The sequence below is a fragment of the Mytilus trossulus genome, chromosome 7 (assembly GCF_036588685.1).
Source record: "Mytilus trossulus isolate FHL-02 chromosome 7, PNRI_Mtr1.1.1.hap1, whole genome shotgun sequence".
In the NCBI taxonomy this organism is placed as follows: Eukaryota; Metazoa; Mollusca; class Bivalvia; order Mytilida; family Mytilidae; genus Mytilus; species Mytilus trossulus.
The window spans coordinates 74,364,238-74,380,855 of record NC_086379.1 but is presented as its reverse complement, the minus strand read 5'-3'; the positions used below and the strand labels follow the sequence as shown (position 1 = coordinate 74,380,855).

At 30.5% G+C, this 16,618-nt stretch overlaps 1 protein-coding gene across 2 annotated transcripts; it reads right to left on the bottom strand.

Annotated features, from left to right (window-relative positions):
• Positions 1-995: 995 nt before the first annotated feature.
• LOC134725798 (erlin-1-like) lies at positions 996-14,336 on the bottom strand. 2 transcript variants are annotated; one of them, XM_063589966.1, is made up of 12 exons: positions 14,223-14,336; positions 11,095-11,192; positions 10,349-10,371; positions 9,640-9,720; positions 8,978-9,024; positions 8,399-8,586; positions 7,833-7,965; positions 7,308-7,399; positions 6,757-6,846; positions 6,088-6,167; positions 5,385-5,547; positions 996-5,166 (listed from the first exon to the last, which is right to left on the bottom strand). In XM_063589966.1, exons 2-12 carry the CDS (start codon positions 11,177-11,179, stop codon positions 5,162-5,164), a joined length of 987 nt encoding a protein of 328 aa, XP_063446036.1. In that variant the 5' UTR covers positions 11,180-11,192; positions 14,223-14,336; the 3' UTR covers positions 996-5,161. The 2 variants fall into 2 exon arrangements, with proteins under 2 accessions (XP_063446036.1, XP_063446037.1); XM_063589967.1 differs by having other exon boundaries at positions 14,158-14,273.
• Positions 14,337-16,618: the final 2,282 nt, after the last annotated feature.

Genomic DNA, 16,618 nt, shown 5'->3' with positions numbered 1-16,618 from the left:
TATATTTGAGTCTATATATAACAGGCTATTATTTGAACTTGAAATTATTTTTAATTATGGAATTTGCTTGATTTCTTGTTATTGAAATTTTAAATAAATTCCATGTTTATTCTGTACTGAAATGTTCTGTGCTGCACTTTCTATTACAAAGAAAATAGTATATTTTCAATAGAATGTACTGTGCCGCGCACAACACTATCTAACCAAAATACATTGTATGGAAATTGTTATTAACCACTCAAAAGATTATAATACCAAATAAACATGGAATTTATTAAAAATTTTAAACACAAGAAATTATACAAATTCCATAATTAAAAATAATTCCAAGTTCAAATATTAGCCTGTTATATATATATTTCTCTAATTCTTCGTCAATTTACCCCTTTCTGCACCCATTGTATATAAAAAGTTTAATCAATGTGTGGTTCGTTTTATCTCAGTTCTTCATTGGCTAAAATCCGATTATGACGTCGAAATTTCTTGCTTTCCTCTGAACGTCCTATTGTGAGAGCATGAAAAAAGGCGACCATGTCTGATGACGTCACATAGAAAGAACACATCTTTTTGCAGATCATTCGTAAAGAAGGAATACATTTGCCTGCATATTGTTTGAAAATTATTAGAGAAACAGATTATATCACCAAATCTCGTGTAATACAATATTTATCCACTCCCAACAGTTAAATTTAAAATATTTAAAAGGCTCAGCAAGCCTAGAGTTTTAAATTTTAAAATTTAACTGTCTTGAGTGGATAAATATCGTATCACACTCGATGCAGTGGTAGAATCTATATATATACAACTCGTCTAAACATCAACCCAACAATGTTAGATCTGTAAATTTGCTTTCGCAAAGTTTTTGTTCTTCCCTCGCCGGGATTCGAACCCATACTACTATGATATCGTGACACCAAATCGCCTGCACTGCAGCCGTCCTGCAGCCGTCCCGCTAGACCACACAACCTGGGCTATATATATATATTATACAAAAACAAAGGTATATTGGTTTTATTAGAAAGAATGATTTTGAAAACGAAATGATGAACTACAGTATCTAACATTATAAATAGTATATAAAATAATGTAGTTAGCAATCATATAGACATTGTTTTGTTTCTCTACTTTTGTAACATTTTAATGTCAATTCTCAAGATAACAGCACTTGTAAATTAAGCTTCTATAAAATGTCAATCTTTTAAACTGGTGTATATTAAAAAAAAACTTTCTTAAAAGATGACAGATTTTCTAATCTATGCTGATGGTAAACAAAAATCAATGAAAATTAACAATAATCAAACCAAAATTCAAAAAAATTGTAAATCAATTATCTCGATAATGCATTATTTTGTAAAATGTTACATGATTTTGTTTTAGAATTTCAAAGAAATGTTGTAGGTTATTTTCGTGTTCTCATACCGAACTCTTGTAAATCTTACTTAGAATTAGGGTTAATAGATATCATTTGTTAAACTTTTTGTTATTTGCTCCATTAGATATAACAACCAAATCACAACACTTGGTTTTATGAAACATACAAAATCATATATGACTTGATAAATAACAACATCATGCCTGTATCAAACATTATGACTATTAACAATGCGTTCTTTTTTAACATACATTTAATAAACATTTCACATACACTAATACATGTATACATATTGCAATTAACAACATTAAGCACCACACTGTGCAGGAATATAGTCTGATTATGATTATAAAAAAATCTAGTCTACTTGAGCATTACATAAAAATAATACACAACCTTCACACACAAAGGGATCCCAATATACAGTGTCTTGTTTTAGATAACTTCAGCTTAAAAAACTTAGAATCTATAACAAATTAATAGCAACAAACTGTCTGAACAGTAATTATGTGGAGTAAATTTCACAAAAGTATTTGTGACTAAGATTTATCGTAAGGATACTGAATTGTTCATGACTCACGATCAATCTTAGTCGTATGTTTTTTTGTGTCTCCAGGTTAACACAGGTTTAGCAAGTTACTACAAACACATATATATTATGTAACTATTGTTAGTGAGCATAAACAAGTAATGGGATTTCATATAAACAAAAATTTAAATTCAATTAAACAAAATACCAATTCTGATTTTTTTCTTTAAAAAACAAACAAGTGCTCTACATTTTAGAGAAAAATTCAAAACTACTAATGAATATTTAGCAACACCATAGAAGCCCGATTTAGTTCCAGTTTCATCTGTATTTTCAATAGAACATTTTAGCAAAATAGTAATGCTCACCATGCTGAAACACTGTGAACCATAATTTAAACAGGTATATAACTCATCTTTCATTCCTATACAAGTTTTAAGATAAATTAATACTCAAGTTATGGAATGGTTTAAGCAGATTTAACAGCGTAAGAAAAATGTAAAAAAATAAATATAGCTTGACGTTCAGAAAAATCCATCCTTGGTATAACTGAATGTGTACCTATTACATAGTTTATGGGATGTTTTCAAATTGTCATGAAGGATAGGGAATACAATGACTTATATTTGTTTGTCATACTTGGCCAATCCAAAAGTTCTTCAAATATCCTGTAGAAAGGCATAAAAATAAATATTTACATAAATTTGTACAACTTTTTATATAATAATGACATAATTTATATCACCATCACACCTGACACTTATGATTTAAAAACTTCTCTTTATAAATCATTGATATTTTACAGCCTGAGAACAAAACTAACAATGATTATGTTTTACCAATACTTAGCAATGTCTTGGATATAACTTTTCTTTTCTTCACTGTATGCATCTAGATTGAAATCTCACACAAATTTAAATTCTACATGCCTTTCATAATTGACTATTTTGGATTCAAAAACATCAAATAAAGGAAATGTATAGAATTGAAAGTAAGCATTGAATATTAAATGGAATGATTGTAAGATTTTAAAACATCTTTCTTCTTCTCAAGTGTGTTAAAAATATAATATATATATATATATATACACAACATTAATACTGCTTACATAGATAATAATATATGATGATTAATGATTTTCTTAGATATATCCAACATAATGAGTTTGACAACTGAAGTTTGTGAGGGTAAATAGTGATGATAAAATGTTCATTACCCTAATTTTATAATAACTTGTTTAAATATGCCACTGCTGCCACCAAAATGTTACAACTACTGCCACCATAATGTGTTACATGCCTAACAGAATAACTGTAGTTTGTGTAATTTGAAACAATGATTACACATGACACATGCCCATTACACATCAAAACAAATGTACCATGTAAGTTAATACATGGGGTGACACATGCGTCATGACTTGACATACTTTTATTGCTAAGTGTCAGTTATTACAAAGTGGTATAACATTACACTTGCTATTCAGCAGTTACTTTGGAAGTTTATATACAGTGGTCAAACATTACCCAGGCTAATTATTTCTAGGTGTATTTTGTTGATACAAGTGTTGGCACATGACCCCATATATTTAGTCAGTATATATTTGCTCCCAAAGATATACCAGCCTTATCACAACTCTAGGTTTTAGGAAACAAACAATATCTAACTTATTACCTCAAATTCTAATTTTCATGGTATCCAAAAATGTTCATTGGTGTAAATTTATACTTTACATTCAACACCTAAATTAGAAATGCATTTTGTTTGGGATGAGGACCATGAGGTGCTACACAAATGGTTAATTCATAGACTTTTAACTAGTCTCCATCCTAATGTTGCCTTTTTGTTCAAACTTTATTCATCAAACACAGACACAGTGACTGGGCTACAGGAGCATCAATAGTATATAGTATGTTATGATTACAGATGACAGAATGAGTGTTAGGCACCCTCTTTTTCAAAATCTTGGATCAACATCTGAGATAGAAACTATTTTGAAAACCTACAATAGTATATGACAAAGAAATGACACGTCTAAGGAAACAATATTTTGCTCGTTCAAACATTAGAGCGTTAGATATTTTGATTGCTATTAACATACAATTTACATACAGGTAATCACAACACTATAAATATCTAACAATCTCCAACAACAGTATTAAATCGTACAAAGGCACTATTGTAATTACGCTATGTAAGAAATTTTAGTACAAAACATAAAAAGAGAATTTTAGTTACATCTATATGAATAAAGAATGTGATTATATTTAAGTTTACAATTGTGCAACACAATTCAAAAGACCAAAAAACCTTGAAAACTTGTGAAAAAAGCATGTCAAAATTGTGTAAATACAGCATCACTTCCACTTAAAATATTTAAAACGGCTATAAATGAAAGTTGCAGTAAATATTTCACTACTGTTTTCATAATATAAATTATAATAAATATTGAATTTACATAATTTGTTGGATACACATTAATTCCATGTTTTAAATATTTACTTCACAATTTTTTAATACTTTTGACAGTTAAACAGAGGCAGCTCAAATTGAAAATATTATCAATCTTATTACTGATAAAAAAATAAAAATAAAAAAAATAATTATACTATCAATATAAACTGAAGACCATGCAATTTTGTAAGTAATAATTTTAGCATAAAGATTCTAATAAGTTATAACATACTTGAATTGAGGTATGATTGCAAACTCGTCATTTGAAGACCTGTCAATGCTCTCCGCTACTGCAAATTCAGAAATTATTGGAAAGTTTTTTTTATTATAGCAACATGGTTTTGGATTTATTTATATGAATGAAACTATACTTTACTCAGTTACGCAAAAAACAAATAATAGCATTTTGTCTTAAATCACAATAATTTCTGTATTTACAGTATCAAACACTAATAAACCTTACAATTTTAGAAATATTATATGGTGCATTTTAATAAGTCTTTATAACTTTATAAATAAGATTCAAATGGCACAAAAAGATAAGAGAATGGAAACACTTGGTACTGTGGAATATGTCAATCCTATACAATTAAATTGATTTAACATCTTGAGGTCCAAAATTACACTTTGCTTTAGACTAATTTTTTTGGGGTTAGGTTTTATATTAAGGTTCTTTTTTTTTATTTTGAAATTTCCATTCTGGTTCTATATTAAGAAACAACATTTCCATTTCAGTTCTGTTTTTAGACATTTTCCACTTTGGTTTTACTCATTCGTATCACAGATGATCATCTTCCTCTAAACTTTTAATCTGAAAGAAAAAGAACTTGTTAGTTTTTAATATTATATTTTTCATATAACAATGAAGATAAAATTTAAAGTGAAGATTTTCTTCACCTTTCACTTAGAGCAAATAAAAAATCAAAAGTGGCTCCTAAGAATCTGAATTGGTCACCTGTCAAAATCTATGCCTTTTCACCACTGAAAACTTAAACTTGCTTTCATGAATGTATGCAAAGATTTACTTACTATTTTCAGAAACTTTTGATGAAGCACTTTTCTGTTGAGAAGTTTGGACAACTCCACTAGGGTCCATAAACATCTGTGGAATACTATTACCAAAGTATATCTTTGTATTGGTAGTAATGGCTTGGTAACGTAACATCTCCAAGTATTGGTCAGTCAGTTTAGCCTACAAATTCAAACAAATTTCTTAATACATATAGTTCTAAAGCAGTGTTGCAGTATATAGAAATTTTAAAACAAACAAGATTGCTACACCACAGCGAAATGTCAACAGCTTCTGTGTAAATGAGGAATTACATTTTGTATTGAGTATAGAGATATACAACAGGAACACATATTTAAATGTTTCTGAGGTTATTGTGACATTCACGTCACTGAAGTAGTATTCATTACTGTTTAGAGGGCAGCTGAAACTTGTCTCCATGTGCAGAATTTCTCGCACCAGTGCTTTCTTGGCCTTGTGGTGTCTCTTTGATACATTCCCTGTTTCCAAGTTCTTTTATATCAACAATTTCACTGGATGAACTGAATGTATTTTTTAACTGTTTCAGTATTACATTAAATAATGGTTTGTGGAATGCAACTGTTTAAAATTTAAACAAAATAAATGACAAAAAGATAAATTCCACAAGGATCAATCATGCTTCTATGTGTATTTTCTTATACACAGTAATTATGATACTATGTTCTATGATTCAATACATACTGAATTAGCCTCTGCTTCTTTCTTGGCTCTGTAGAATTCAGCATCTGCTTTGGCTCTTTCTTTAGCTAAATGGGTAGCATCTTAAAACAGAACAATTCCTTATGTTAAATCAATCAAGTGGGGGTTGTACATAATTCATCAACTCACCCAATAAGAGCATAAGAGAATGTAAAAAAAATTGCCAAATGTGATGTTTTTATATTTAAGTTTAGACAGGCAAAACATTGGCGTAGGCAGATCTTCAATATTCTCCTTTAGTACTATCTTTTTAAACATGTACAAGATTCAAATTAATAAATCTTGAATGATAAACAGTTATTGATTATTCCCAATAATTAATTACCGCATGAAAGTCTGTAATCTACATTACAAGACAACAAGTATATTGCAATATGATTAAAAATACATTAACTAGGCCTTTTGGTTGTTTAACTTTTCTCAGTATTTAGAGTACAAAAGTTTAGCTCATAATACCTAATAAAGTATTTCAATAGATTTATCTTTAAATTTTTATGACTGCAAGGCCTATAGCTAATATCTTCTACCAAATTATCTATTATATATTAGATGTTATACAGTTTTAACCATGGTTTAATGCATTAACCCAATTTTCTGGATGTTGTTAGAAAGCTATAATGTTATGACCAACATAAACATTTCCTTTCATACCTTCTATTTCTGATATCTTCTTTTGTGATTCTTTCTCCGTTATCTTTTGCTGCCACTGAATTGTGGACACCTGAGCAACTTTTTCAGCCTCTGTAAAGTGACCAAAAAATCTGGTTTAATACAATATTAGCAATATTAAAACCAATAGTTCCTAATTAAAAGTTTTTTTATAATAAAAAGAAATGATTAAACAACAAAGAGGAAGATTAATATCCTCACCTGTTATCACTACATAATTTCATGTAGTAAATTTTCATTTCATACCTTCATAATTTACAATTAAGCTAAAGACATGGGAATATACACCAGTAGAATTTAACCAATGCAATGTATCAGGCAATGTATATCCAGTAATAGTTTAATCCATACACGACTTCAAGTAAGTGATCACTATACCAAAAAGAATGTCCATTTCATCCTTTTCTCATGAAAACTATTCCTTTTATGTGTTAAAATTATACACCACCCTGATGAGTAAGTTGGTTGATATTCTGGTTTGTCGTAGTAAAATATAATACCGACAACATCAGAGACTAACTTCTTGTACTTACCTATAACAGCTCTTTTCCTCTCTGTTTCTGCCTCTTTCTCTACCACTTTCTGTTTCTGAATAGAAATAAGTAACTTTGTTTTCTCTCCTTCCCTGAAATCAAATATTTGAAGTATTTATCAAAAATATCAGAAATTTAAAAGCTCAGATAAAAAAAAAACAAACATTCACGAAAAAGGGAATGATTTCATTAAACATATTTCATACAGATAAAGAAACATGAAATTTAACTACCAGATATACAGCAATAATGAAACAACTTGTAACGACATCAGTGAAAATGCTGTTAACGAAAAGCTGTGAAAAGAGACACATGTATCAAGTTCATAAAAACAAACAGCTAAAGGCTCTTAGGTATAGCCAAAAAAAGTATGACAACTTGTATTTTGTAAAGATGAACAAGTCATTAACATCTACAAACTATATTCCCTTGAAATAATGTTGCAAGATTATAACAAATATATGCCTGATCAAAAGTTAACACAAATGTAGCATATTTTAAATTATATTTATAATATGCACTTACATAGATTCATAATTTTTTCTGATTTGTTCTGGGATTTTAGGTTTTGTGACTCGAACAGCTTGTACAGATAAACCTGGCGCCATGTTTCCTAGATCACCCTGCAGGGCTGTACGGAGATTCTCATCTATCTGATCTGTATAGAAAAATCATTCCTCATCTATTTATAACATCATCTTTTTATAACAACATGTAGGTTTTCATTTACATAATTTATTCGATTAATCTAGTCTTCAAATAGCCAGTCCCAGCCCCTATGCACTCAGGCAAATAAAGATCCATCATATTTGTGGTACGTTTTTAAAATTAACTGTACAATCATAATAACCCATTTACAATAACCTACCAACCATGTGCATTCTTACTTCCTTAAGTGTCTTTATACATGTATTACAAAAACAATGTTTTGAAATTATAATCTATGCTTATTCTGTCTTTCCTTGCAGACCTATACACTTATTAATGGTTACTTCTTGTTGACTATTTACATAACAGCATTGATAAACAAGGAAAGTTGAAAGCTTTCATTTACTCTGTCCTTCTCAAATGGCCTTTACAATAATACCTACCAAATAAATCTATGTAGACTTCCTGTAGAGTGTGTATACTACAGAACTGATTCAGTTCGTGATGTACTTTGTTGTAGATGAGAGTTTTGTCGTAATCAGCAGTGTAATTCCTTACGATATCATACACAGAATCGATGTTCAGTTTGTTCACAACTTCAACTCGATCAAAGAAAATGATAACACCACCACTGAAAATATTAAACAGGAAAAAGTTAAGATGCTTGATGTTATAAAATAACAGAGGTCATAATAAACATTAATTTTAAAAGGAATGCATGCATGGAGATTGGGCCTCCCTTAACAATCAACCCACCCTGTTCTTAGCCTGAAAGAGTACAGTTCTTGCTGAAAATTGTTTACCATTGTTGTTTTTTCTTTGATTGTATGTATGGTAATTTTTTAGAGGATTCACAGGACTCCTTTAAGTTTTTCTATGTTTTGTTGAGAAATTCTTTTCAAGTTTACAGAATTAATTTGTTTTACATAAATTTGAGTTTGTGCTGTTATCTTATTCTGCTTATTCATGTTATTAGTCATGTTAGTGTAATATTTTAAACATGTTATTTAACAAAAGCCTACCTAGTACCACAGGGTACGTTCTTTACTTCATCTGTCTGTAGTGTTGTCTACAAATTAACAATGTAATGTCTTAAAGGTATACAATGTAATGTCTAAAATGTAATGTCTAAAAGATAAACAATGTAATGTCTTCAAATAAACAATGTAATGTCTAAAATATAAACAATGTAATGTCTTCAAATTAACAATGTAATGTCTAAAAGATAAACAATGTAATGTATTGAAATAAACATTACTACAAATAAACAATGTAATGTCTAAAAATACACAATGTAATAACTTCAAAAACACAATGCAGTTTCTTCAAATACAAAATGTAATTCCTTCAAATAAACAATTTAATGTCTTCAAATACACAATGTAGTTTCTTCAAATACACAATGTAATTCCTTCAAATAAACAATGTAATGTCTTTGAATACACAATGTAGTTTCTTCAAATACAAAATGTAATTCCTTCAAATAAACAATTTAATGTCTTCAAATACACAATGTAGTTTCTTCAAATACACAATGTAGTTTCTTCAAATACACAATGTAGTTTCTTCAAATACACACTGTAATTCCTTCAAATACACAATTTAGTGTCTACAAATAAACAATGTATACATCTTAATGTTTATAGATTGATCCATGTTAATAATAATTTTAACCTTAACTTACCTGTACAGCTTTGAAAGATGTGAGGAATGGAAACATAAAATGGAATCCTGGAGCACTAGTTGACGTCAGAAGAGCACCTCCCTAAAATTAATAATGTTGTATAATAATATGAGGATATCACTAGATCATTAGAATTATTCCTATGTACCACAAGTAAGTATTAAAATAGTAATACAATAAAGTCAACTAACATGAAAATGGTGACATCCTGAACATGGACATTTTGACTGATCTGAGCAGAAAAAGTAATATTCTAAATTACACGAACTATGCCATTCATGAAGGTGCATGTATCAAATAGACTGTCACTCATAAAAACCCGGTAAGTCCTGTACCTATGTATGTGTTATAAAATATGATTCTTACAAGTGATAATAAAATTCAATAAAGGGTAACGGATTACAAAAACCATCATAAAACTACCTAATTATTTAAATACTTTATTCATTTTAATGATATGTACATGTGTATTTCAATGAAAGTAGTCCTGTGAATTCAAATCAAATGGAATAGATTTTCCTCAATGCTGATTTAAGCTGTCCATACTTTTTGTAATTTTGTAGACTTCCAGAAAATGTTATGATGAAACACTAAACTTTTTATCAGAGTATATTTTAATTTTCTTTTATTTACGTTGACTTATGTCACATGCTAGACCAATGCCATAAATCTTTATTGCACCTTACTGTAATTTTATGTACCGACTCACCCTATAATACACGCCAACATGTCCTGAAAATAGAATAATACATTAACCACAAAGACATTTCTTTACATCACAATCCTAAATAACATAATGTTGAAATCTTAATATAGGTACCGATCCATAATATCATTGTACCAATACAGCTTCAAAGGATGTAACGAATTGGGTAGATGGGCTGAGCTGGTTTTTTTGGGTAGTTTTATTTAACACCTCACCTTAATTTATTAAAAAAGGAGACTTCCAACTGGTTGAAATCCACATTTTCTGCCATGGTAGTTTTTTTTGGTGAATACATGTACATTTATTTTTGAAAGAAGTCTGGTGTTTAGAATTGGTGTTGTCCATTTTTACAGTATTTTTAAGAATTCCTTTAATGTATGAGTCTTAAAAACAGAGATTGGTGAATGTAGCAGATACAACTTATAACAGTATGTAAATAGCATAGGTACCATACATAAAGTCTAACTGTAATAAGCTGTGTCTGCATCTAATTGGACTTACAGATATCTGAACACTTCATTTCATTGAAAATAAACAATTTCTCAAAAAGTTTACCATTAACTTAAATAATTAACAAGGCTACACAAAGAAGCACAGAGAGTTGATTTATTTTCTTTTTCTTTTGTATCATTTCAATAAAGTTTAATATATCATGAAAATTCAAGATATTATTCTTCAACGGTCATGACGGTAGACTACAAAAAAATAAATGTTGAACTTGATTTACTGCTTTATTATAAAATTTATACCTTCTTCTATCTTATGAATAGAAAAATTAATCAGCAATGCTAATCCTACACCAACCACTCCAAGTCCTGCCAATGGATTTGCCATTTCTGAATTCTACCTGTGAAAGAAAATGCGATATAAAATCTAGAAGGTTTCAAACATTTTCAAAATAAAAAGATGAAATATGATTGCCAGTGAGACAACTATCCAACAAAGTTAAAATGATCTACATCTACATCTTACAACGATCCATCAGCACATTGATGACTATACATATACGTCCAGGGGTTAAATTAAAACTTTTTTGTGTTTAGCCAGCCAGACAAGTGGACTGAAAAAACTACTGGTCCAGCTCTAAAATCTACTGGTCCAGCTCTAAAACTACTGGTCCAGCTCTAAAACTACTGGTCCTGCAACATATATAAATGCTAGATGTTTACTTTTAGTTTCATGCTTTCTTTTATTCCTGTAGATTGTTTGTGCTGTCCTGATTGTTCATGAGAAAGTACATACATGTAATCTAACTTAAAATTTTTATCCTGTTACAAAAATGCATTTCATATCTAGGTCTGTCAATCACTGCAGATTTTTCACCAATCGCAATGTATTTCACAGGATTGTAGATATTTGCGTTTCTTTTAATCAATTCTATAAACTTTATTCAGATCTTCCTTTTGGTTGTCAAATATTTTATTTTTTTTGGTCTGTCGGTTTAACTCCTTTAAAAAATTTCAACATTTTGTGTTGTTGTGAAGGCGTCAGAAGGACGCTTACCTGAGATATTAGTAAACTTGATCAATTGTAATACATTTTACTTAGTACCCCCAATACCGTGTATTTGATTTTGCAGGTACATATCTTTTTGAACAAATCAAGATTACGATGCAATCCGTTATTTTTGTCAACAAATTTCTACTGGTCTATCGGACCACCAGCTGACAAAATCTACTGGTCTGACGCAAATTCTACTGGTCTCAGACCACCACACCAGCACTAATTTCGACCCCTGTACGTCGGCGCATCACAAACAGACACTTTTAAAATATAACAATTTATGAGTGCAAAACTTCAAAAATAATTTTGCGCAAAAACAAAACAACCAGTGAAACTGCAAGTGAATAATAGTGTAAAAATATGCAAGTGTTCGGTAAACAGGAAGTTGTCAAGTGATGAATCTGAAAACGCATCACACGGTATAGCTGACTTATATATATCCTGAAACCAAATTTCAGAAATCCTTGTATTGTACAATGTAGTTCCTGAGAAAAATGTGACGAAAATTTTCAACTTGGCTATCATGTGTAAAATCATACAAGTGTTCGGTAAACAGGAAGTTGTCAAGGGATTAATCTGAAAACGCATCACACTGTATAGTTGACTTAGATAAAACCTGAAACCAAATTTCAGAAATCCTTGTATTGTAGTTCCTGAGAAAAATGTGACGAAAAATATTCATGGGACAGACGGAAGGACAGACAGAGGTAAAACAGTATACCCCCCTTTTTTAAAGCGGGGGTATAAAAATTAACACATTTACATTTTGACAAACAGGTTGGATATTTAAATATACACTTACTGACATGTACTGACTGAGTGTCAGACTCTGGGTATCAGGTCCGTTCACGCCCAATATACTTTCGCACTCTACACGTTCGCGCCCAATTTTAGTTCAAATTCCAGTTGAATAATTGGAAAATCATGATTGTTGTTTTTAATTAGATTCGTGTAAATACTGAATGTATTTATAGCTTGGTATGAGTAAAAGATTGAAGATTTTATACGAAAAACACAAAAGATAATTGTTTTTAACAGCTTGGTCCCTTTGATCTGAAACAATGACAAAATCTGATATAGCAATACACTATTATAACCAAAACATTAAACATGATAAAATTTATTCAACACACAAAAAAAAAACGTAGTCAGAATCTCACTTCATTTTGAAACAAGTCAATTAAACACAGTTATAGCAATACACTAACCAAAACATGATTAGGAGTTATTCAACACAAAATAAAACATTGACAGAATCCCACTTTATTTAGAAAACAATATTATTTTTTTTAACAATACACTATCCATAACATGATTAAGATTTATTCAACACAAAAATAATGCTGTCTCACTTTATATTGAGACAATGAAAACAGTTATACTTCTAAGGATACTACTTGCCAAAACTTGATTACAAAGTTATTAAACACAAAAACCAATTAAAATTGGACTTTGGGTGCGAACATGTAGGGTGCGAAAGTGAAAGGGGGCGAACATGAGTGGGTGCGAACGTGAATGGGCATGAACGGACCCGGATTCCAGACTCTGGATCAGTATTTTAAACTGATCCAGGGAGTTCACACTATAAATGACGTTCTGTGGAAGTGTACATACATTGTACCTGCCAACTTTTCAAAATGCCCATGGGGGTTTTGCGTGCAAGATGGCTATCATAGTCCTAAAAAACCTTCATGGGGGCCTTCAAATACATTTAAATGTTGTTTTTAGCTTCTTCATACTTAAATATAAAGTCTTAAGTCATTGTAAAAGTAATTGGTTTTTTTTTAAATTGTGGACAAAATTGCTCTTTAAAAATTTCAATTTGGGAACCTCCATGTGGGCAATCCCCCGCAAATAGTGACAGTTGGCAGGCAGGAGTGTGGAAGTGAGGAACTGTGAATGGAAAAAAAGCTGTACTTGAAGTAATCTGTGATGTGAAGTTTGGCAATAAATAGGGTGGCTTTTCATTTGGGGGCATGTGGACTCTAAGAGTGAAAATGTATAATTATGTAGAAAACAGTTCAAGAAATGAATTAACCTTTTCATTTGTCTCTTTATTGAGAAATTTCCTGATTGACTGAGTGATATCACATGGGATTATTATGAATCTGTCATGTCATTTAAAGCAGTTGTCAACATTTACTTCTACAGAAATTAATTTTATCCTTTGACATGTGTTGCTAGGATCATCTTGTATACATTGTCATTGTTAAATTTGTTAAAATAAAATTTGTATGTAAAAACCAAGTTTCGTTTTCGAAATTTGCATCTTCATCGATAACTACATGAACAATGATTTAATCGGTTACTTATCTATCTGTTCCTCTGATTTAATGCAACATATATTGTTGTCAATTTTGTAAAGGATACATACTACTTATCTAATTTCTGTTGACACAACAAAAAGTCACACAATATTCTCCAAGCACTGGAGATTAAACTATTCACCGCTTCCGGTTTACATGGGCGTCGCCATTGATGCAGAGCTAATCATATAACGTAGACTTATATTTTCGTATTCTAATATTATTTTGGACCTTATGTAACTGTTTACTGATTTACCTTTGTTAAAAAAAACAGTGATTTCATGAGTAATATAAAAAAATCGTTGCAAAATTGTATGGCACAATAGAATATGTTTAGCTCACCGGGTTCCAAAGGCTAAGTATTTTTAGCTCACCTAGTTCAGAGGCTATGTGAGATTTGGAAAATAATACGTTGTCAGTAACTGATATTTTTTTGGTAGGGGTGTGCCATTTTTTGGCACATCCCCGTACACACAATAATAGGAAGTTACACCCCCGTGAGTGTTACAGTCCATGGTGAGATTTATCATACCTTTACGTCCGTCGTCAGTCGTCCGTCCGTCCGGAATGATATTTTTGGCTCTTATCTGAAACCACTGCCATGGATTTCAACTGAACTTTCAGTTGGAATTACTGCTTTTAAAGGGGCACTAGGTACGAGATATATAGACAAACTTAAGTGTGATTTTTGTTTGTTGAATCATTAATGATAGTGAAATAATGAAAAAATAATTCGCATTTAGCAGCTAGAATTGTTAAATTTTGCCAAATAACACTAAGAAACATTGATAATGAATTATTCACTTTCAAGTAATAATTCTACCTCATTAAATCTATTTTCACGTGAACTTCAATTTAACCCTTAGCTAGAGATAGTGTAACGCACGCATTGTCCGTGTACGGTTATTTAAAGGAAACGAATATCAACACTGAAAGTGACTAAAACAAAGGTAAATCGTTTGATTGCCTGGTTCGATCCACAAAATATCATTCGTATACAGGTGAAAATGATGATAATCATATATTTCTAATCTATAATATAAAATTAAACAGACCTATAAAATCCAACTGCACGAGTTGCTTTATCTATTTATATCTCTATTTATGTTAATATCGCTTATATGCCTACATGAGGTCAACTCGAATATATAATAGTTTTTAAAAAAACTGATCATTATTCTGATATATGGACTGCACACAGGACAGTGGTTTTGACTAAGATAGTGATAATGACTGAGCCGAAGGCGAGGTCATTATCGTTGTCGCAGTCAATACCACTGTCCTACGGGCTGATAACACGAAAACGCAAAAAGGCGAAATGGCCACACCCGGCAACCATAGGAAAGGGCAGTGTTAATTGATAATATTAGCTTTTTTATTCAGTTCAGCAGATTAAATATCTTTAGTTTACATACTGAATTCATCATTTTTGAGAGTCAATATATCATCCAAATATACATAAGTGTTATTAACTTTTTGTTGTTTTTGATGGTCTTTGCTGTTTTAAATCATACATTTTACTTCACAAGAATACATAAACAGGTCCACAATAAGTGGTGCAGAAGTAAGTTCTCATTTAAACTTGAAGATACACAATATTTCCATAGCGAATAAAATATTACCAGTAAAAAACCAAGTGCATTCATCGAATCAAAGCCAGAGGCGGATCCGGATCTTTTTATAAAGGTGACACTTACTGCCATAAGAAGGTTCCCGCTACAGGCATACTTCATTGATTCCCTATATAGTAAACTATTTTTTCCCACGAAAGGATGCACATATGAAAGCAGTTCCAATTGACATAGTTCTTTTGTTTGTTGCTTCTTAAAAAAGTCATAACAGAGTTTAATAAATATATCACATTCTAACTTCTCAATGAGATTATGAGGCAACAAAGTGTTATATAGGGTAGAATTTTTTTTGAACAGATTCAAAATCACCAATATGAGATGACTGCCGATGGTTATATAAGCGATGTAACCATAAATACAGATATGAAAAGAAAGTGAATTCGTACAAGAAGATTTATCTATGTCTGTTTAATTTCTTATAATAGATTAAAAATATATTTTAATCATCGTTTTAGCTGTATAAGAATGATTTTCATTTGGATCGAATCATTCAATCAAATTATTTACCTTTGTTTCACTTTCAATGTTGACATTCTTTTCCTTTAAATAACCGAAAACGCACAATTCACGAGTTACCGATCTATAGCTATGGGGCTAACTTAAGGTTCACATGAATACGGATTCAATGAGGTCGAATTATCCACTTGCAAGTGAATAATTCATCATCAATGTTCCATAACTTATCTTTACAAAATTGAACCTGGCTGCCAGAAGCGAATTATTATTTCACTATTTCACTATTATTAAAGATTGAACAACACAAATTATACTTAAGATATTTTTACATATCTCATAGCTAGTGTCCCTATAATTGATTATTGTAAGAACAGTTG

Excerpts from the sequence above, each read along its gene's own strand:
- LOC134725798 (XM_063589966.1), bottom strand. The coding sequence starts at position 11,179 with ATGGCAAATCCATTGGCAGGACTTGGAGTGGTTGGTGTAGGATTAGCA. Across the intron at positions 7,966-8,398 it reads AGTCTACATAGATTTATTTG|ATCAGATAGATGAGAATCTC; the intron begins GTAGGTATTATT and ends TTTTCTATACAG. Across the intron at positions 5,548-6,087 it reads AAGAAGCAGAGGCTAATTCA|GCTAAACTGACTGACCAATA; the intron begins GTATGTATTGAA and ends TTGAATTTGTAG.